We start from the raw sequence: 23,348 nt of genomic DNA on the forward strand, positions 1-23,348 counted from the left end.
AAAGGGGGAGGATGTTGGGTATATGGGAGTCTCCTATATTCTATATGTGACATTACTATGACCTAAAACTTTCCTGAAGACATAATAAAAAAGAAATGGAAGAGACTGCCTTGCCACTGGACCTACAGGACAACACCCATTACAGTGATGAAAGGCAAAATGTCAAAAAAAAATTTTAATGATATTTTTCATTTTTTAATACCCCAATTTATTTTTTACTTTATTTTAGTTTTTCTAAATTATTTATTTTATTTCTAATCTTTAAACTCATCATTACTGCTTCATTTTCCTATTAATTGAATCTTGCAATATATTAGGCTTAATTTTTGAAGAAGTTTCGCATCACAAAGGGGTTCAACTATGGCAGGGAGGAGTATTACTGTGGGGTGTCATTGATGGGGGATGCATGGGTGGGAGGGAGTTCACCACAGCACACATATACGGTATATAGATATGTTCATCGAGTATAAACATAGGGGATAGAGTTTTGCACAACAACTGAGGGAGTGCTGTGTTCCCATCCTGGGGAGCTCTGTCGCATTCCCCGATGGAACAGCAACAATCTCCCAGGTGCAAGGGCAAAGACTAGTGAAGAAGGATGGTCCAATGATAGGCTCTTAATACTGATTACTATGCTTATGAGCCTGTGGCCTGAAATATGAACTAGGCCTAGAGCTGCAAGGTGCCTAACAATTACCTTCTGAGAGCCTGCATGTTGCTCAAATGTGGCCACTCTCTAAGCCAAATTTAGCATATACATGCATTACCTTCCCCCCAGTGTGGGACGTGATTCCTGGGGAATAGCCTCCCTGGTGCTGAGGGAATACTACCAAGCTCTAGCTGGTGATGCATCTAGAAAAAGACCTTGAATAAAAGGGGGAAATGGTAAAGACAAATGACTTTATATGGCTAGAGACTTCAAAATGAGTCAGGAGGTCACCAGAGGAGTTGCGCTTATGCACGTCTTGGCAGGATCTCAGAGATGGTCAAAGTAGACACAATCCCAGGTAGTGGTGCTCCTAAGGGCTACGGAGACATCCAGGTCCTACGGACATGGCAGATGGTTCTGGAGTCCAGTGCCTTGCCAGTGGGCCCTACTTTGGAGATTAACTCCAATGTGTTGGTAGGATGGGGGAGGGGAATTAGAGAAAGCTTCATGTAGGGGGTGGCATGTAGAATGATGAATTGGATTTAAACAAGTGAAGGTGATTGGGTAGGGGATTAAAAGTGACAGGTGAATTAAAGAATGAAAGTATGGAGCAGGAACTGAAAAGGGAGAATGTGTTTGGACCAAAGGGTCTAAGATATTGGTTTGCTATGAATGAGAGTCACTTTTATCAATTTTCTTGCCATGCAGAAGAAAACAAAATGATGTGGTACAGAATTTCTATAAATGATTTGGGCGATTGTCTATTTAAAAATATCAAATACGGGCCAAGATAAATGTAATATATAACTTGAAGCAGATTACTTTTCTAAAACTTTTTAAAAACTGTATATATATTTTTTTCACAAATATACACATATTCCAAACTTTGATTATAGAAATTAAAGTCACTGTGATATCTTTCTGTGCTTTACAATAATAGTTGCAATTTTTAAACTTTGTTTACAATATTGCTATATTTCTTGAAAAAATTGTTGCAATTTTATAAATGCAGAAACAAATTGTTTTTATATGATTGAGCTTTTAATTGAAAGAAAATTTCTGATATAAAATTTTTTCTCACTTCTATTTGATATGCAAGATTACATATTCATTCTCCTCTGTTTCCTATAGTATTCAATTACTCTTTATAATATGACTATAGCTTAAGGAAATAAAATGCAAAAATAATCTAATTTTGCAAAGAGGTAAGACAATGAAGTAATAAGAAGTTAACAATCAGTGTACACATTTAAGCAAATGTTATTTTTCAAAGCAATAACATTGATATGTTTTATGTCAAATTATATCATTGCTCAAACTATATGTGAATTGCCTCTCCCAGAATTATCTTTGGAGCTCATTTATAAGTTAGAGAAGAAATTCAGTCTCCTATCTTGCAGTTACCTGGTTTTGGATTCAAAACAGTATGTTTAGAAACAAAATGAAGCATAAAATTAAAAAAAAAAAAAAGTCTATGGCAAGCCAATGTGTATATCATCTATAAGGGCCTGAAGAACATTCCTTGAGACATATCAAGAGAATCTCCCTAAGCAACAATAATCATTGGCATGGAATAAATGAGTCACAAGACACAGAGAATACTTGACCAGTGCCTTTCACAGTGCTTGCCTGCTCAAATATTATGTAATTTTGGTTCCTCTATTTTAGGCAAAGTTTCTAAGTTTTAAAACAGGTATGTTTTCTGAAGTTCTAAAACAGGTATGTTCTCTGAAGTTCTACTACAGTAGGCATAATTTTTGAAATGAAAATAATTCCTCAAATAAACTTTCCTAGGTGCTTCTTGGCTTATTTATTTTAGTTTTCATACATATTATGAAGGCTACTTTTTGGGGAGCAGTTGGACTAGACAGGCAAGAGCACCTTACTTTCCTAGACATATAAATAATATGGTTTTAATTGTAAAACCAGAAATATTGATTGCTACTGTTCTAAGTTTTGCCTTACATGGAGTGAGTGTTAAAAGTTCGTTAGCTAGAGCTTAACAATACAATGGATGAAGGAATGGAGTTACCACACAAGTGTTTAAATTCCATGCCGGATCCTTAGCTACAACAGTGAAGAAAGTTCAAACAACAAAAAGAATTGCAAGGTCTGAACTTGTGTGTCACAGATACCTCTTACTCATCATCAGGCAGCTCTTATTCAGGACAAGCAGACCCTCCCAAACAACATGGTTAATTGACTAAGGATTCTGAACCTTTTGGCTGCAAATAAACCAAAGTGGCACATGGCTCATGACTCAAACATTTCAGTTTAGGCAGTAGTTTTCTTGCCCAGGCTAATTTGAATTATTCAATCAGTTTCTTTTCTTTAATAAAAAAATTCTTGAAGTTCTTAGTGGGATCAGAGAGCTGCAATTATCGATCTAATTTCCATCATGGAAGATAAATATATTATCTACTCATTTTAATATTGCAAACATGTTATACTAAATTTGAAGCATTTTATTAGCAGTTTATTTATATATATACATCTGTGTGTATGTATGAACTGAACAAAATTCAGCCCTAACCACTGTTCTTGCTATGATGGTATGATAGACCCAGAATGTCCCACAATAAACACCTAAAAATGCTGGCGAGGAATATCCCAAGGCCAAACCCTAAGTAAAACAGGAACCCTCAGAGGTAAGTGAAGAATTAAAGGCAGTTTCCACTTTGAAGCTATTTGCCTTAGATGGTGGCTAGCTGAGTTTTGTTTTCATGGCCTTCTAAGATGTAGGGGATAGGGAAGAAAGCCCAGGGGCCAGCCATGGGGAAAAATCTTGAACCCAGGTTATAAATGGAGAAAAGTATTTCCATATGAATCTATAACCACAAGCCAACCCTCAAGTGGTTTTTAACACAAATTAGCACTATCTAGTGACTCAATAAAATTCAAATTAAGAACTTAAAGTAGTCCAAAGCCTGTACTTGTTCCCAGGTGACTGGCAGAAGCAAATGCAATTTTGATATGGACCTTCAACCAGGCCTTGAAAATTTCCATCTGATACCATTTTCTTTCTGCCTGAAGTATTTCTTTAGCATTTTAATAGTGCAGGGCTGTTTGATGATGAAGTCTATCAACTTTTGTAAGCCTGAAAAAGTCTTTATTTTGCCTTCATTTTAAGGTTTTTTTTTTTTCCCTAAATGTAGAATTCTAGGCTAAGAAATTTGCTTTTTTTCTTTCAGTATTTTTTTAAATTGGTACCAGGGATTGAACCTGGAACCTCATACATGTGAAGCAGGCACTCAACCATTGAGCTGCAACTGCTCCATTCTTTCAGTATTTTAAACATGTTGCTCCACTGTCTCTGGCTTGTTGATATCCAAGAAGTCTGCTGCCATTCTTATCTTTGTTCTCTGTACATAATGTGTCCTCTGGCTGCTTTAAAGATTTTCACTTTGTCACTTGTTTTAACCAATGTACTATGATAAAATTTTCTAAATGTTTCTGTGCTTGTGGTTTGTTCAGCTTCTCATATATGAGGGTTTATAGGGGCTATAGTATGAGGGCAAGCATGCAAAAGTTTGGCTCTCAGAACTGGCCGCCTCCGAGGTCTGAGGCACGAAATACGCCTCCCTTGGTTGGCCCCTCAGGACAGGTATGCACCTACGCCTCCCCGCAGGGGAAACTCACGCAAGCCGCCTCACACCACCTCCGTCTGGGCCAATCTCAGGGCCTCCTACCTCGTAAAGACACGCCTGCTCTCTTCCACCTATCAGCGAGCTATCCAGCTCAGCCCTCTCAAATTTAGGCTCTCCCTAGTAACTACTGACCAGCCTAGTAGACGAGCTCTGCTTCTATGCCCTTATAAGGTAACAACAGCTAATCTAGCCTATCAGAACCCAATCACCCTCCACCAATCCCCTCTCTTCATACTCTATAAAAGTGCTTGTACTTCCTCAATAAAGTAGACCTGCGCCATCCGCCTCATCTCCGCAGTTGTCCTTCGAGTCACTGTGCGTCCTCTCACGCCTGCGCCTCCCCACCCCGAGCCCCCTGTCTAGAGAAGCGGGGGCTCCTCACCTCAATAGTATTTATCAGATCTAGCAAAATTTTGGCCATTATTTTTTCCAGTGACTTTTTGTTCCCACCTCTCTTTCCTCTCCTTCTAGAACTACTATTCTAAGTACATTAGGCCACTTGAAATTGTCCTATGCTCATTGATACTTTGTTTTTCTTTCCTTCCCTATAGACATTTGAATTTTTTCTTTGGAGAAGCATCTATTCAAATCTCTTGCCCATTTTATAAATGGGTTGTTTGTCTTTTTATTTTCAAAGAGTAGAATTTCTTTATATATGCTGGATATTAGGCCCCTATTAAATATAAGGTTACCAAATATTTTCTCCCATTGATAGGTTGCCTTTTCACTTTTTTGACAAACTTTTTTTCTGTATTATCTTTTTTTTAAAAGATACATAGATCACACACAATGTTACATTAAAAAATTGAGGTTCCCGTAGACCCCATTCCCCACACCCCCCACTCCTCCCACATCAACAACTTCTTTCACTAGTGTGGTTCATTCATTGCATTTGATGAATACATTTTGGAGCACTGCTACACAGCATGGATTATAGTTTATGTTGTAGTTTACACTCTCTCCCAGTCCATTCAGTGGGTTATGGCAGGATACATAATGTCCTGCATCTGTCCCTGGGATATCATTCAGGACAACTCCAAGTCCTAAAAATGTCCCCATATCACATATCTTTTTCCCTCTCCCTGCCTTCAGCAACTCCCGTGGCCACTATCTCCATATCAATGTCATAATTTCTTCCATTGCTAGGGTCACAATAATTCTATAGTAGAATATCAGTAAGTCCACTCTAATCCATATTTTATTCCTCCATCCTGAGGATCCCGGGATGTTGATGCCCACTCCACCTCTAAACTGAGAGGGGGCTTAGATCCCACATGACTGATGGATGGGATTCTCCTGCTTGCAGTTGTAGACTCTCGGTTACTTGGTGTGGTGGTTGACTATCCTCACCTCCTTGTTAGCTGACCTGGGAAAGTCCAGTGAAGTGGAGAGTAGGTGTTGCAGTTCTGCTAAGGCTCTGGGCCTCATTGGACCATCCTTCTTCACTGGTCTTTGCCCTTGCACTTGGGGGATTATTGCTTTTCCTTTGGGGAATGTGACAGAGCTCCCCAGGATGGGAACTCAGCACTCCCTCAATTGTTGTGTGAAACTCTACCCACTATGTCAATACCCAACGAACATCTGAACATATCTATGTACCCTATATGCATGCCCTGGTGAACTCCCTCCCACCCATGCATCCCCCATCAATGACACCTACACCAATGCTCGTCCCCTTTGAACCCCTTTGTGATCCAAAACTTCAAAAATTAAGCCAATATATTGCCAAATTCAATTAAAAGGGAAATGAAATAGTAATGATAGATTTAAAGATTAGAAATAAAATACATAATAATTTAGAAAAACTAAAGTAAAAAATAAATTGGGGTATTAAAAAATGAAAATTATTATAAAAATTTTTTTGACATTTGCCTTTCATCACTGTAATAGGTGGTGTCCTGTATGTACAGAGGCAAGGCAATCTCTTTCATTTCTTCCTCAGTGTCTTACATCTTTTTTTTTTTATGTCTTCAAAAAAGTTTTAGGTCACAATAAAGTCACATGTAGAATACAGGAGGCTCTCACATACCCAATGTCCCCCCACTCCTCCCCACTCCCCAGCAATGATCTTTTTACATGTGGATGTTATATTTGCTAGAACTAATGTACAAATATTGAAACATAGCTACCAACCATGGTTACGTTATGATTTACATTTTAGACTGTACATTTTTATAAATTTTTGGTTACATTATTTTAGACTATACACCTCTACAAACTTTTGTTGAAATTTAACATGGCCTGCATCTATCACTGCACGATCTAGCAGAACACCTCCATTGCCCACCAGTTACCCCCTCTTCCATCTACTCTATTCCTCCTCCCCTCCCCAAGGGGCCCACAGTGACAACTAAGCTTCACTACCTGAAGGACAAGATTCATAGATACCTGCAAAAATGCTGAGGGCTTGACACACTAGCCTGTCCTCCCCCATGGGGAGATACCCATGCTCTCGAGAGATACTCTCCCCTCTGTTTGAGAACATCAGGCCTCCCCGGATGGGGGTACAACACCTTCCTGCTCATTGTATGGGTCTCCACCCATTGATATAACACACTCTGACAAGATGAGCACTCACACACTTCCTAGAAGCATGCCCCAGGTGCACCCTGTTCCAGATGCCCCCATCAAACACCTTAAACCTATAACCCTTCCTTATTGTATTTTCCAAAGAGTTTTCTTAACATTATAGTTTCAACCATGTATGTGACAATCTCTCTTGCTCACCTGCTCCCCCACAACCCTCCCTCCAATTCCAAGGACCATCTGAAACATCTTCCCAACCCTAGCCCCCTCAAGCCTGCAAAGTTAAACCCAATAGTATCCTTATACCCCCCCCATCTTATCCCTCCACTGCACAACTACTTACCTCCAATTTATCGTACATTTTGCCCATGTGGGTGTGGGCTCACAACCTTCCTCTCCTCCCCTATTTCCTATAAGCCTATCTTCCAATCTCTATCTCTCTGCAACAGCAGGCATTTGCTTATTTTATATCAGACAGGTCATGTAGTATTTGTCCTTCAATCCCTGGCTTGCTTCACTCAACGTAAGATCTTCCGGATTTATCCATGATCAAGACCCACTCAAGGGAAGTGGATGTGGCTCAACTGATACAGCATCCGTCTACCATATGGAGGGTCCAAGGTTTGATCCCCAGGGCCTCCTGACCCATGTGGTGAGCTGGCCCATGCACAGTGCTGACACACTCAAGGAGTGTACTGCCACACAGGGGTGTCCCCCACGTAGGGGAGCCCCACATGCAAGGAGTGCACCCCACAAGGAGAGCCGCGCCGCTTGAAAAAAGCACAACTGGCCCAGGAGTGGCACTGCACACATGGAGAGCTGACACAGCAAGATGATGCAACAACAACAAAAAAGAGATGCAGTTTCCCAGTGCCACCTGATAATGCAAGTGGATGCAGAAGAACACACAGCGACACACAGTGAATGGACACAGAGAGCAGACAATGGGGGGGGGCAGAGAGAGAAATAAATGAAATAAATCTTAAAAAAAAAAAGACCCACTCAAAATGAGTGGGACGTCATCAGAGGGGTCGTGCTTATGCACATCTCTTAAGGGTCTCAGAGACAGTCAAAGTAGATACAACCCCAAGTAGTGGTGTTCCTGAGGTCTACAGAGACACCCAGGCCCTACAGTCATGACAGATGACTCTGGAGTTCAGTGCCTTGCCATGGGCGCTACTTTGGAATTTGTGCTCCTGAATGTGGAGTTGGACTCAGATGACCTCTCTATGCATGCCTCTTCTGTCACTCTTACTGAACCTGTAGTTGGGACTGGGGTTGGTATATACTCAGGAGACTTGAATCTTTGGACTGTCTTTGTGTCAACTGGGCCCTGAGCCTCAGCAGAGTTACACCTATTCTCTGGTTTGTTGGACTTTCCCAGGTCAGTTAACAGGGAGATGAGTATGGTCAACAATCACACCAGAGAACTGAGTTAACAGCTGCAGGCAGGAGAATTCCATCCATCAGCCATGTGGGATCTAAGGCCCCTCTTGATTTAGAGGTGGAGTGGACATCACCATCCCAGTGTCTTCAAGATGGAGGAATAAAATATGGATGAGACTGGATTTATTGGTATTCTACTACGGAAATATTGTGACTCTAGCAATGGAATAAATTATATCATTGATGTGGAGACAGTGGCCATGGGAGTTGCTGAAGGCAAGGAGAAGAAAAGAGATGTGATATTAGGGCATTTTCAAGACTTGGAGTTGTCCTCAATGATATTGCAGGGATGCATGCAGGATATACTATATATCCTGTTATAACCCACTGAATGGACTGGGAGAGAGTGTAAACTACAACGTAAGCTGTGGTCCATGCTGTGTAGTAATGCTCCAAAATGTTCTCATCAAATGCAATGAATGTGCCACACTAATGAAAGCGGTTGCCGATGCGGGAGTAGTGGGGGTTGGGACCTCTTATATTTTTTACTGTAACATTTTATGTGAATTATGTATCTTTTTAAAAAAGGTAATAATAAAAATTTAAAAAAAAGATTCATCCTTGTTATCCCATGTGTAGTACTGTATTCCTTCTTATAGCTGAGTAGTATTCCATTGTATGTATATACCACAATTTGTTTATTTATTCATCTGTTGATAGGCAATTAGGTTGATTCCAAGTTTTGGCAATAGTGAATAATGCTGCCATGAACATTGGTGTGCATATATCAGTTTGTGTCCTTGTTTTCATTTCTTCTGAGTTTTTACCCAGCAGTGGAATTGCTGGGTCATATGGCAAACCTATAGCTACTTTTTTGAGGAATTGCCAAACTGTCTTCCACAATGGCTGGATCCTTCTACATTCCTATCAGCTGTGGATGAGGGTTCCCATTCCTCCACATCCCGTCCAACACTTGTAGTTCTCTGATTTTTCAATAGCCACCAGTCTAATGGGTGTAAGATGGTATCTCATTGCAGTTTTGATTTGCATTTCCCTAATAGCTAGTGATGTTGAGCATCTTTTCATTTGCTTTTCAGTCATTTGTATTTCTTCTTTGGAGAAGCAACTGTTCAAATCTCTTGCCCATTTTTAAAATGGGTTGTCTTTTTTATTTTTGAGATACAGGATTTCTTCATATATGCTGGATATGAGACTCCTATCAGACATATGGTTACCAAATATTTTCTCCCATTGGGTAGGCTGTCTTTTCACTTTCTTGATAAACTGCTTTGAGGTGCAAAAGGTTTTTGAGGAGGTCTCATTTATCTATTTTTTCTTTTTGTTGTTCAAGCTTTGGGTGTAAAATTCATGAAACTATTTCCTAATATATGATCCTATAGATGCTTCCCTACATTATCTTCCAAGGTCTTTATGGTCCTACCTCTTATATTTTGATCTTTGATCTATCTTGAGTTAATTTTTTTTTAAAAGATTTATTTATTTAATTCCCTCCCCTCCCCCGGTTGTCTGTTCTCTGTGTCTATTTGCTGTGTCTTGTTTCTTTGTCCGCTTCTGTTGTCGTCAGCGGCACGGGAAGTGTGGGCGGCACCATTCCTGGGCAGGCTGCACTTTCTTTCGCGCTGGGCGGCTCTCCTTATGGGTGCACTCCTTGCGCCTGGGGCTCCCCTACGCAGGGGACACCCCTGCGTGGCACGGCACTCCTTGTGCGCATCAGCACTGCGCATGGGCCAGCTCCACACGGGTCAAGGAGGACCGGCGTTTGAACCACGGACCTCCCATGTGGTAGACAGATGCCCTAACCACTGAGCCAAGTCCGTTTCCCCGAGTTAATTTTTGTATAAGGTGTGAGATGGTGTCCTGTTCTCATTCTTTTGGATATGGATATCCAGTTCTCCAAGCACCATTTGTTGGAGAGGCCATTTTTCTCCCAGTTGTGTGGACTTGGTGGCCTTGTCAAATATCGGATGACTATATATGCAAGGATCTATATCAGAACTCTCAGATCAGTTCCATTGTTCAGTATGTCTATCCTTGTGCCAAAACCATGCAGTGTGACAACTCTAGCTTTTAGTACATTTTAAAGTCAGGTAGTGACTCCTCCTATTTCATTTGTCTTTTTTGATATGTCTTTGGCTATTCAGGGCCTCTTGACCTTCCAAATAAATTTCATAGTTTTCCCAATTCAGTAAAAAAAATGCTGTGTGATTTTTATTGGGATTGCATTAAATCTGTAGATCAGTTTGTGTTGGATAGATACCTTAATGATGTTTAGTATTCCTATCCATGAACAGGGAACATTCATTTATTTAAGACTTCTTAGATTTCCTTTAACAGGGTTGTGTAGTTTCCTGCATATAAATCATGTATATCTTTAGTAAAATTTATTCCTAGGTATTGGATTCTTTAAGTTGCTATTGTAAATGGGATTATTTTCTTGATTTCGTCCACAAATTGCTCATTATTGGTGTACAGAAATGCTACTGATTTTCGCACATTGATCTTATAACCTGCAACTTTACTGAACTAATTTATAAGCTCTAGAAGCTTTGTAGTAGATTTCTCAGGACTTTCTCAGGACTTTCCCAGGACTTTATATAGGATCATGTTGTTTGGAAATAGGGAAATTTTTACTTCTTCCTTTCCAATTTGGTTGCCTTTTGTATCTTTTTCTTGCCTAATTGTTTGGGCAAGTACTTCTAACAAAGTGTTAAATAGAAGAAGTGAAAGTGGGCATCCTTGTCTTGTTCTTGATCTTAGAGGGAAAATTTTAGGATTTCACCATTGACTATGATGTAAGCTGTGGGTTTTTCATATATATCCTTTATCATGTTGAGGAAGTTTCCTTCTATTCCTATTTTTGTAGTGTTTTTATCAGGAAAGTTTGCTGTATTTTGTTGAATGCTTTTTCTGTGGTTTTTTTCTTTCAATCTGTTTATGTGGTGTATTACATTGACTGATTTCTTTATGTTGAACTATCCTTGCATACCAGGGATAAAACCCTTTTTGTCATGGTGTATAATTCCATCTGTTGTTGAAAACATTTAGCAAGTATTTTATTGAGGATTTTAGCATTTAGTTTCCTTTCAGAGATTGGTCTATAGTTTTCCTTTCTTGTGGCATCTTTGTTGGGCTTTAATATTAGGGTGATGTTAGCATCACAGAATGAATAAGGCAATTTTCCCTTCACTTCTGTGTGTGTGTGTATATTATATATATATATAATTTTTTTTTTTTAAGAGTTTAAGCAGGATTGGTGTTAGTTATTTCCAGAATGTTTGGTAAAACTCACCATGAAGCTGTCTGGTCTGGGCTCTTCTTAGTTGGGAGGCTTTTAATGAGTAAGTCTATCTCATTAGTTATAATTGGTCTGTTGAGTTTATCAATTTCTTCTTTTGACAATGTGGACTGCTTGTGTGTTTCTAGGACTTTCTCCATTTCTTTTACATTATTCATCTTGTTGTCATATAATTTTTCAAAATAGCCTCTTATGATACTCTTTATTTCTGTGGGGTCAGTGGTGCTATCCTCTCCCTTTCTTATTTTATGTATTTTCATCTTCTTTCTTTTTTCCTTTGTTAGTCTAGCTAAGGGTTTGGCAATTTTATTCATTTTCTCAAAGAACCAGGCTTTGGTTTTATTTTTTCTAGTGCTTACTTATTTTCAATTTCATTTATTTCTGCTCTTATCTTTTTTATTTTCTTTTTTCTACTTCCTTTGGGATTAGTTTGTTGTTCTTTTTCTGATTCCTCCAGGTGTGCAGTTAGGGCTTTGATTTTAGCTATTTCTTCTTTTTGATTATAGGCATTTATGGCTATGAATTTCCCTCTCAGTATTGCTTTTGCTGAATCCCATAGGTGTTGATACATTGTGTTGTAATTTTCATTCATTTCAAGGTAGTTACGGATTTCTTTTGAGATTTCTCCTTGATCCACTGTTTGTCTAAGAGTATGTTGTTTAACTTCCATATCTTTGTGCCTAATCTGGGTCTCTGCCCCTTAGAGATTTAGAGCTTCATTCCATTGTGGTCAGAGAAATTGACCACAATTTCAAAATTCAAAAATTTCAATCTTTTTGAATTCATTGAGAGTTTTTCTGTGGCCTAGTATGTGGTCTATCCTGGAGAATGATCCATGTGCACTTGAGAAGAAAGTATATCCCAGTGTATTTGGGTGTAATGTTCTGTATATGTCTATGAGGTCTAGGTCCTCCAATGTAGTATTCAAATTCTTTGTATCTTTATTGGGTCTCTGTCAATATGTTCTGTCTAATGGTGATAATGGTGTTTATTAAAGTCCCCTACTATAATTGTAGAGGCATCTATTTCTCCATTTTTTCCCAGTGTTTGCCTTGTGTATTTTGAGGCACCCTGGTTAGGTGCAGAAATGTTTGATTCTTCTTCCTCCTGCTGGATTACCCATTTTATTAGTATATAGTGTCCTTTTTTGTCTCTTACAATAGTCTTGCATTTAAAGTCTATTTTGCCCAATATTAGTTTAGCTACTCCCACCCTTTTTTTTTGGTTATTTTTTGCTTGTAAAATTGTTTTCCAACCATTCACTTTCAGCCTCCTTGCATACCTGGGTTTAAGGTGGGTTTCTTATAGACAGCATATAGATGGGCCATATTTCCTTATCCATTCTGCCCATCTGTGTTTTTGACTGGTGAGTTTAATCCATTAACAATCAGTATTATATCTGTAAAGGAATTACTTACATTAGCCATATTTTCTTTAGGTTTATATATGCTAAATAGTTTTATTTCTCAAATTTCATCTTTTTAGTTGTTCTTACACTCTCCTCTCCTGTTTTTTTCCTTTCAATCTGCAGAACTCCCTTTAGTATTTTTTGAAGTGCACTTTTCTTATTGACATATTCACTTAATTTCTGTTTATCTGTGAGTATTTTGAGCTCTCCCTCATTTTTGAATGCCAGGTTTGCTGGATAGAGAATTTTTGGCTGTAAGTTTTTTCTTTTAGCTCCTTTACTATATCTTTCCACTGCCTTTTTGCATCCATGGTTTCAGAGGAGAAATCAACTGATTTCTAGTATGACCCAGACTTCTGGTTAATTCTATACTTACTTCTATACTTAACTATGGTTAATTCTATACTTAACTTTCTGAGGAATCACTAAACTGTTTTCCACAGTGGCTGTACCACTTTACATCCCCAACAACAAACAAGTATTCCTATTTCTCCACATCCTTTCCATCACTTGTAATTTTCCCATTTTTAAAAATAGTAGCCGAAAGCGATGTGGCTCAAGCATTTGGTCACCCACCTACCACATGGGAGGTCCTGGGTTTGGTTCCTGTGCCTCCTAGAGAAGACAAGCAAGAGAGTGAGCTGACCCAATGGGCTGGAGCAATGGGCTGGCATGGGGAACTGACACAAAAAGATGACTCAACAAGGAAACACAATGAAACACACGAGAAAGCAGGGAGTGGAGGTGGCTCAAGCGACTGGGAGCCTATTTCCCACATGGGAGGTCCTTGGCTTTGTTCCCAGTGCCTTCTTAAGAGAAATGAGCAGACTCAGAGAGTGTATAACAAATGGACACAGAGCATACAGTGAGTGCAAACAATGGGGGGAGGGGGTGAATGTGTGAGAGAAATAAAATAACTCTTAAAATAATTGGGAAGTGGATGAGGCTCAAGCAATTGGGCTCCTGTCTACAATATGGGAGGCCTGGGGTTTGATTCCTGGGGCCTTGCGGTGAAGGCAAGCTGCCCTGAGCTGGTGACCCACATGTGCAAAGCTGATGGCCCACACTGCAGAGAGCTGGCACAGCAGACCAGAGAGATGAGGTGGCTCAAGCAATTGAGTGCCTCTCTCCTACACTGGAAGTCACAGAAAGAACACATAGCGAGTGGACACAGAGCAGACAGCAAGTGGAAAACAATGGGGTGGGGGGCAGCGAAAAAAAAGACAAAATCATTAAAAAAAAAGTAGCCATTCTAGCGGTTGTGAAATACTATCACATTGTGGTTTTGATTTGCATTTCCCTTATGGCTAATGACACTAAATATATTCATATGTTTACTGGCTATTTGTATGCTTTTTTGGAGAAATATCTAAGTCTTTTTCTCATTTTTCAATTGGACTGTTTTTGTTGTTGTTGTTGGAGTTCTTTATATATTCTGGGTATTAAGCTCTTATCAGATATATGATTTCCAAATATTTTCTCCCATTCTGTACATTATCTTTTCACTTCCTTGATAAAGTCCTTTGATGTAAGAAAGTTTTTAATTTTGATGAAGTCTCATTTATCTTTTCTTTTGTTGCTAGTGCCCAAGAAACACTGCCTAACAGAGAGTATAGAAAATGTTTCCCTAGTGTTTTCTTCTAGGAGTTTTATAGTTTTAGTTCATATACATACTTAGGTCTTTGATTCATTTTGAGTTAGGTTTTGTATATGGGTGAGGTAGGGGTCCACCTTCATTCTTTTGCATATGGTTATCCAGTTCTCCCAGCATTATTTGTATAAATATATATATTCTATCTGTCTATCTATCTATCTATCTATCTATCTATCTATCTATCTATCTATCTATCTATCTATCTATCTATCTATCTATCTTTTTAAGGTAATTGAACCTGGGACCTTGCATGTGGGATAATGGTGCTCAACCACTGACTTGTTTTTTGCTTTTTTCTTATTGTTTCCTTATTTTTTGAGGAGATACCAGGAACTGTACCTAGGACCTCCCATGTGAGAAGCAGGTGCTCAACTGCTTGAAGCACTTCTGCTCCCCTAAATATATATTTTTTATTAGAGAAGTTATGAACTTACAAAACAATAATGCAAATGTGCAGATTTCCCATATAACATCCCTCCACCAACACATTACATTTGTTAGATTATGACATAAGAGCATCAGACTATTACTTTTAATTATGGTGTATGAATATATCCAGTATAGTTTTTCCATACCCCCCAATTACTAACACAGTACTTCTTTGACTTTGATGCAAGAATATTACAATATTGCTAACTATAGCCCATAGGTTACATTATGTATTTTTCTCATGTAGCTTCACTTCCTTACCACCTTGTAATAGTGATGTACATATGTTCTAGCTCATAGAAGAACAGTTTTGTATTTGTACTGTTAGCCACAATTGTCATCTATCTCTGGGTTCACTATGTAATTCAGTCCCTAGATTCTTCTCTAGTTTTCTTCCAGTTGACATTTATAGATTACCCCTTTCAGCCACAATCCCATTTACAAACCAGCTGTGTTAATTATACTTGTATAATGTATTCTATCAACTCTATTCATTACCACATTTTTATGGCCAAGCTAATTAAAACTACTACAGACATTAAGCATAAGTTCCCCATCTCAGTCCTCCTATCTCTAATAACCTATACTCTAGATTTTAACTCCATGTGTTCACTTTTCATATTTAGTTCATACTAGTGAGACCATACAATATTTTTCCTTTTGTGTCTGGATTATTTCACTCAGCATAATGTCTGCAAGGTTCATCCATGTTATCATCCATGTCCCAATTTCACTTCTTTTTACAGCAGCATAGTATTCCATCCCATGTATAAAGCACATTTTGTTTGTTCGTTCATCAGCTGCTGATGGACTCTTGTGTTGTTTCCATCTTTTGGCAATTGTGAATAATGCTATGAACATTTGTCCCTGCACTATTTTTTGATGTTCTTACTGCTTTTATCCTTAATAAACTTGTTAAGGAGGTGAGATGCAGATTGAAGCTGAACTTAAATCTGTTTCCTTACTGTAATATGTATTATTAGTACATACCAGTAAATGAATGCACTGAAAACTGTAGGATTTGCAAAAAGGGATTTTCTGTGAATAAAATATGAATACGTGTTTTAAATTATTTGAGTTTGTGCATTAAAATGCACTTTTGTTAATAATCAGATAGTCAAGAAACTGGTGGCTTTCAAAGTACTAGTATACTCCTAAACACTATTTGTAAAATAATAAAAAATAAGAATATTAAGATTTATGCAAAGGAATATCAATAGCATACAATGTTCTAATCTTCAAAATTATATATTTATCGGATTGTATTAAGCCCTACAATAAAAATAACTTCAACTTTTATTAATGTAATATAACCCAAAGTACACAATAAAAAGGAAAATAAAACTTTTTTAAAAAAGATTATTCTAATAAAAGGAATTACAAAAAGTTTAGTAACTTGAGATGCTATTCTGGAACATATGCCACTGGTTCAAATGTGCAAGCTCCAACTTAACAAATGTTTAAAGTATTTGAGTCTTAAAAACAGTGCCAAAATAAACTACATCTTCTCTAGAGATGACATATTTAGCTAAGCACAAGCAATATAAATCTTTCAACCATTTCATGTATTTGTTTGAAAGCCTCAGAAGCCACGTGCATTTCCAATAAAACATGAACAAAATGCTAAAATCACTGAAGCCTAACAGCTGGCACATAAATCAATTTTTAAAAAGGCAAATGTAATTTTTCAGTATGTGTATGTCTTTGTATATATACAAACAGACAAGGTATATAGAACTGTATATAGAGATAAATAATAATTTATCTATTTCTATAATAATTATCAACTGTAGATAATAATTATCAACAACACATTATTGTCTGAAAAATTTGGGTTTCATGCAAACCATATATGAGAGGACAAAATGTGTAAGTTATGGTTATTTTACCATCTCATGCCTCATTAAACATAAATATTTAAAAATAGCAAACTCTAAAAGTAATTATGATGTGAAAAATTTTGATCTTTTAAAATTCTATGCCACTATATCCAATATTAAAACTACAGGATGTTACTATTCTAACATTTTTGTGACATAAATTAATTCTACCAGATAAAAAGATTTATCTAACAGATAAAGATTCTTCAGTTAACTTCAATAGGAAAATATACAAAGGATCAACTTTCTCACTTAAAAAAATATGCAAAATATTTCATTAGATAATATATTAAAATATTTCAAATACTTTTAATATAATAGCTTATTTGTAAAAATATAATTACATTTAGTCATATATTAATAATTAACTAACAACCTACTATAATTGCTTATATCTTGCTTATAATTATAACTTGCTTATGACTGGCTTTATCTCTAACAGTTCCTTTAGGAGATAGAATGAGCATTTAAATTTAAACTACCGTTTAATAAAACTACACTGTCGGTGTCAACACAAACCAAATTAAAAATACAGTACAAAATAAGTCAAGATTATTTTTATTAACAATGAATTGTCACAATATAGCTAATTAGTGCAGGGAAAAATGTTGCTTGTATACTATACAGAGGTAGTAATAATGTGATGCTATTTACACAGAAAGTTCATATTACTGTACTTCATTGAGAGAAACATACTATCTTGATTGCTAGAGAATTAATATGTATGTATATAAAAGAAATGGTACAATAATAGCAAAAACTACAAGAGTTAAAATCTTTTATTTTTGTTGTTGTTGTTATGGAACGGTTTGGAGATCTGCTGTGGCATGGGATTTAGTCATAAGACCTCAGTTGTGCTTTCCCAGGTAACCGCTGAAGGGGCAGGTCCTGGTGCAATATGGCCGAGGCCATCTCCTCAGCCATTTGGTGTCTATTGTGGCCAAGCAGGTACTTTTGGGCTGGAAGGAGGTGTTGGTGTACTGCAAAGGCATCAAAAATAAGCTCAAGTACCTGTCCTTCCACAGGTACATGAATACTACCCAGTCCTGTGGCCTCTACTACTTCTGGGCCTCCAACTGGACCGTACAAGGCATGCTACACCACAAGATCAAGTGTGGCCAGGCCATCCTGGACCACCTCATGGTGTTCGATGGGATCTTGTCCCACTATGACAAGAAAAAGCAGTTGGTAGTTCCTGCTGCCTTTAAGGTTTTATGTCTGAAGCCCACATGTGAATTTGGCTACCTGGGGTGCCAAACTCAAAAGGTTGGCTGGAAGTACCAGGCTGTGACAGCCACCCTGGAGAAGAAGAGGAAAAGAAGGCCAAGACTTGTTACAGAAAGAAGATGCAGCTCATGAGGCTGCAGAAACAGTCCAAAAAGAATGTGAAGAAAGCTTACAAATACATAGAGGTTCTCAAGACCCCAGGACTCCTGGTCTGAGCCCAATAAAAACTGTTTATTCCGTAAAAAAACCAAAACAAAACCCACCGCCCCCTTAAAAAAAACACCTCAGTTGTAATTCCTAGCCAGTTCCTGACATAGTCCCAGCTTCTCTGGGTCTATTTCCTCATCTGTAAAATGAACTTCAACTAATAACAATAAAACTAGAATTATCATCATTATGTGGATGATGATAAATATATAATATTTATTACTACATGGTTGTCGATAGGATCAAATGAAAAAACAGATGTGAAAGGACTTTGTGAATCCTCAAGTGCTACAAATGTTTGTACTATCCTTTTCTTTTACTCAGAACTCCTTATTGTTACATGGAGAAGTGGATTCTCATGTTATGATAGGAATTAAAAATAAAGCAAAGTCATGGTAACATATCTGAGCAGTGTGAAATATTTCTGAAGGTGCATTATTTTTGAGTCTACAAAGAACTAATCTACAGAGAGCCAGGTTATTCCTTCATACAAAAAAGTAAAGGGAAGTGGATTTGGCTCAACGGATAGAGTGTTCGCCTACAATATGGGAGATCAAGGGTTCAAACCCAGGGCCTCCTGACCCATTTGGTGAGCTGGCCCATGTACAGTCCTTATGAGTGCAAGGAGTTCCGTGCCATGCATGGGTGTTCCCCGCGTAGGGGAGTGCCACGTGCAAGGAGTGCACCCTGCAAGGAGAGCCGACCTGCACAAAAAAAGTGCAGCCTGCCCAGGAATGGTGCTGCACACAGGGAGAATTGATACAGCAAGATGACACAACAAAAAGAGACGCAGATTCCTGGTGCCGCTGACAAGAATACAAGCGGGCACAGAAGAACACACAGTGAATAGACACAGAGAGCAGACAATGAGGGGTGGCAGGAAGGGGAAAGAAATAAATAAAAAACAAATCTTAAAAAAAAAATGTAAAGATTATACTGAAACATTGTTTGTAGACATTTATAAGTACAAGGAGTCCATCAATGATAATATTAGACTGTAATACTTTGCATTTGTAATTTTGTGGACAACTCTCTTTCAAGGGGATGTGTGATATTTCTGACAAGTTGTCTACATTGAACAACAGTGGGTGTTAGAATTGTATAGTGATTTTAACTTTATAATACCGAGTACCAAAAAATGTTCATCTGAATTTTGATTATAGAAATTAACCTTAAATCAGATCATTAGGTACAGAAAAAGATGTCTGAAAATGGTAAAATGCTTTTATATAATACATTGTGTTTTCCGTAATCTCAAGCAAAATAATTCAAGAAAAGTCTGTGTTCTTCAGGACTAAGTTGAAAAGTCAAGTGTCCTTGAAATTTTTAAAAGGAAGATTCAGAAATGGACTAGTCTTCCACAGTATGTGAAAAAACAAACAAGGAAACAAACACACACATACACACACACAAACAAAACTGTTTTTCTTTACCTAATTGTACCTTTTAGATGGCTTTTAAAAGGGTCTGTTCTTAAATGTAGAGAGGTGTTACAGGTTTTAATTAGAGCCCAGAGATAAGACTCCATGCCTGATCACATTACTAAAAATTTCTTCTATTTATATACTTATGGGGACATATCTTATCACTGGTTTATGAGAGACTATAATTCTCTTTAGGAAAGAATTATTGTTATAAAGCAAATCCAGTCAGTTTATTTTTAACCATGGTTGTCCCCTAATTTATTTTCTAATTCTCTTAGTTTAAAAATCATTTACAAGCAGGCAGCACAAGTAAATTCAAAATTTGAACTCAATGGGATGGTTCTGCCAGTTAATTTAATGGATACAGATTTAATAAGAAAGATACAGGGTTTATTAGCATTAAGATTCTTTTGTCACCAATGAGAAACACCTTACCTTTTCCTGCAGAGTAGAAAAAATTCAGATAATCACCAGTGATAGAGAAAGAGAGAAGCATTAATTTATTTGAGACTTCAATGATAAGGATGAATAAAAAAATGTACAGACTTGCTTACATTTTTACTGATTCAATCTCTACCTAACTATTTCATTCTATTCTAGGCAAAACCAGTTGCTACTGGCCTCTCATTTATTCAATCTAAAAAAAAGTAATTTATTTTTCCTATAGCCCAAAACACAACACCTCAATTTTATTCATAATTTCATATGCTTTGCTGTAATTTTTTAGTTATTTCTTAAATAAAAGAAAAAAGTAGGTAACCTGAACCAAGTTGTTCACTTTTAAGTCTTTATATTTTCACATTATAATTTCACTGTATAACACACAATTAGACTCCTCTCCTCATCAAAAATTCAAATGTCAATCTAAATTAAGATAATAAAAAAGAATGCTTATCAGTTTGATAATCTCCTCTCTTTTAGGTAGAGGCAGGCTGGCACATGCTGATTTTCAAGCAAAAAAGTGTCCCAACATATTAAAAACACTGACAATATAATTTGTAAGTACACCTTAACAATCTCCTGTTTTTATTGAAAACAGTCTCCTTTACTTACAAAAATCATGTCTTCATGAGTGTAATTTTAATGTAACAAGCTCTTATTAAAGCAAGCTTATGCATTTAATTCTTGGCATCTATACTTAATATTCTATAATATTAACAAAGATTACAGGTGTGCATTGAAGGAAGATTATTTACTCTTAAGTCTGAGCCTCTCTCATTGGTTAAGAAATATATTATATATAGAAATCTGCGTGTGTTTGAAGTTTGACCTAACATAGTAGGTTAAGGTTTTGACAATATTTACTTTGCTGCATTTTGATTCTGAAAAGGCCATATGTGAAGATATGATGCTGACCAAACTTACCATGTTTCTATAATGGTCTCTCAGTAAAAAAAATATATATTAAAATTCACTGAAATATAAAATAGTTACAAAATAAGCTACAATTTTAACTACCCAATGGTAAAGTTCTATAGTTAATACATTTGGATAAATAACTGAGCAGCAAAGTGGTTAAACATTTGTGATTTGATTTTATCTCAGCTTGGAATGTGGCTGGAGTGTCCCACTTCTAACAACTGTTTGCTAAGTTAAGGTTTTAGTGTTTACACAGTGTTGAATGAAGCAGCCTGGTCACCAGATGTGATCGGTTCCCCAGATTGTCGTTTTTTCCGTCAGATCACTGTCCTAATGGTCCCTGTTCCAACCTTCTTCCTCAGGACATCCACCAACCTTTCCAATCTAAGTTGGGGGAAGGGAGAGAATGGGAGGGAAGAAAGAAAATAAAATGTATGATTATTTTTAGGAATATTTTGGCTGAAAAAGGACAGTATTTGCCTGTGACCAAGCAGTCCTGGTAGTCATGTTAAGAACAAAGCATTTTTTGGTCTTATATATTATACACAGATATTATAAATAAAAGGAGAGTATGCCAAGTTACCTGATGAAAATAAAACCAGGAGTTGGGTGGGAAAAACTTCATATCCCAGTAGCATGAAAAAATTGAAATATATACAAATGATTGGACACTAATAAACCCAGACTTTCAATACTATAATGAAAAAGTTTCTGTTTCTGAGTACTTGAAATAGGCTAGGAATTGCCTATATTCTTCAAAGCTTTTCAGTTGAAGAAAGGTTATTTTTCAATGATTAAAAACCATCAAATATGGAGTGGATGTAGCTCAAGTGGTTGAGCGCCTGCTTCTTATGTAGGAGGCCAAGTTAGATCTCCAGTACCTCCTAAAAACAAAACAAACAAATAAATGAACAAACCAACTCCACTGAGGAGCAGATATAGCTCAGTGGTTGAGCACCTGCTTCCCCCATGTCAAACCCTGGTAACTCCTAAAAAAAAACAAAAGCAAAAATAAAAAACCATCAAATAAACTGAAACTAGAGTTCAGAAGCCTATTCTACAGTATGTAGGGTACTCTATGGGAAGGAGATAATGTTCATGTGAATCAATGAGTTTTGCTTGACAAAAAATGAGAGTATCAGACCATGATTTTTTTAAAATAATTTTTTTTAAAATAAAGATTTCTCTCCCCCCTCCAGCCCCCTGTTGTTTGCTTTCTGTGTCCATTCACTGTGTGTTCTTCTGTGTTTGCTTATATTCTCATTAGGCAGCTCCGGGAACCAATCCTGGGATCTGCCAGAGTGGGAGAGTAGTGATCATTCTCTTGTGCTATCTCAGCTCCCTGATCTGCTGTGTCTCTTATTGTTTCTCCTGTGTCTCTTTTTGTTGTGTCATTTTGCCATACCAGCTCTCTGTGTGGCCCAGCACTCCACATGGGCCAGTTTGCCACACAAGCCAGCTTGCCTTCACCAGGAGGCCCTGGGCATCGAACTCTATACCTCCCATATGGTAGGTGGGAGCCGAACTCCTTGAGCCACATCTGCTTCCCCATGATTTTTTAAAATGTTTTCTACTGAAGACCTAAAGCCTCAACCCAAATCTTTCTTGAAATCTTCCTTATAAGTGAAAATCATGCCCAGCAGCTTTCATTACACAATTTCCCCCTCTCGTACATTGTTGAATGACATAGCCTAGTCTGTATCACATTTAGCTTCATTTATATGAATCTATGCACAAGGGTCCTTTGTAAATAAACACAGCACAGAGTGGGACACTTTAAAAATGAGGGTTTTCTTTGCATCATATATACTGGTTTAGATAGTTTGAGGGTATCAGTAAGGAATGGATTAATCAATTGCACTGAAAACTGGTTCAAGTTAATTGGATGATTCTGTATATATCAAGAGGTTCCATTAACTGAAAGCAGGAATATGAGACAAAATAATTCAGTGCATCAAAATTATTTTCTTTGAGAAAATAATTATCATAAAATAAAAAGATGAATCTTGCTTTTTACTACAAATTTCTCAACTATAAATTATACATAAATATTATACATCCATGGGAAACGGACTTGGCTCAATGGATAAGATGTCCGCCTACCATATGGGAGGTCTGCAGTTCAAACCCTGGGTCTCCTTGACCAGTGTGGAGCTGGCCCATGTGCAGTGCTGATGCACGTAAGGAGCGCAGTGTCACGCAAGGGTGTCACCCATGTTGGGGAGACCCATGCACA

General features: G+C 37.5%; 1 protein-coding gene and 1 pseudogene across 12 annotated transcripts in view; one reads left to right on the forward strand and one right to left on the reverse strand.

Annotated features, from left to right (window-relative positions):
* The first annotated feature begins 982 nt into the window (after nucleotides 1-982).
* On the forward strand, nucleotides 983-18,337 carry LOC131276267 (large ribosomal subunit protein uL13-like; annotated as a pseudogene).
* Nucleotides 17,438-23,348, reverse strand: part of MIPOL1 (mirror-image polydactyly 1) — a 377,520-nt gene continuing 371,609 nt past the window's right edge. For all 12 annotated transcript variants that reach the window (XM_004465789.4, XM_071213965.1, XM_012528017.3 and 9 more), the window contains one exon: nucleotides 17,438-21,496. In XM_004465789.4, coding sequence (XP_004465846.1) covers nucleotides 21,430-21,496 — 67 coding nt within the window. In that variant the 3' untranslated portion in view covers nucleotides 17,438-21,429. The remainder of the gene's footprint in view (nucleotides 21,497-23,348) is intronic.

Source organism: Dasypus novemcinctus, chromosome 3 (assembly GCF_030445035.2).
Source record: "Dasypus novemcinctus isolate mDasNov1 chromosome 3, mDasNov1.1.hap2, whole genome shotgun sequence".
Lineage (NCBI taxonomy): Eukaryota > Metazoa > Chordata > Mammalia > Cingulata > Dasypodidae > Dasypus > Dasypus novemcinctus.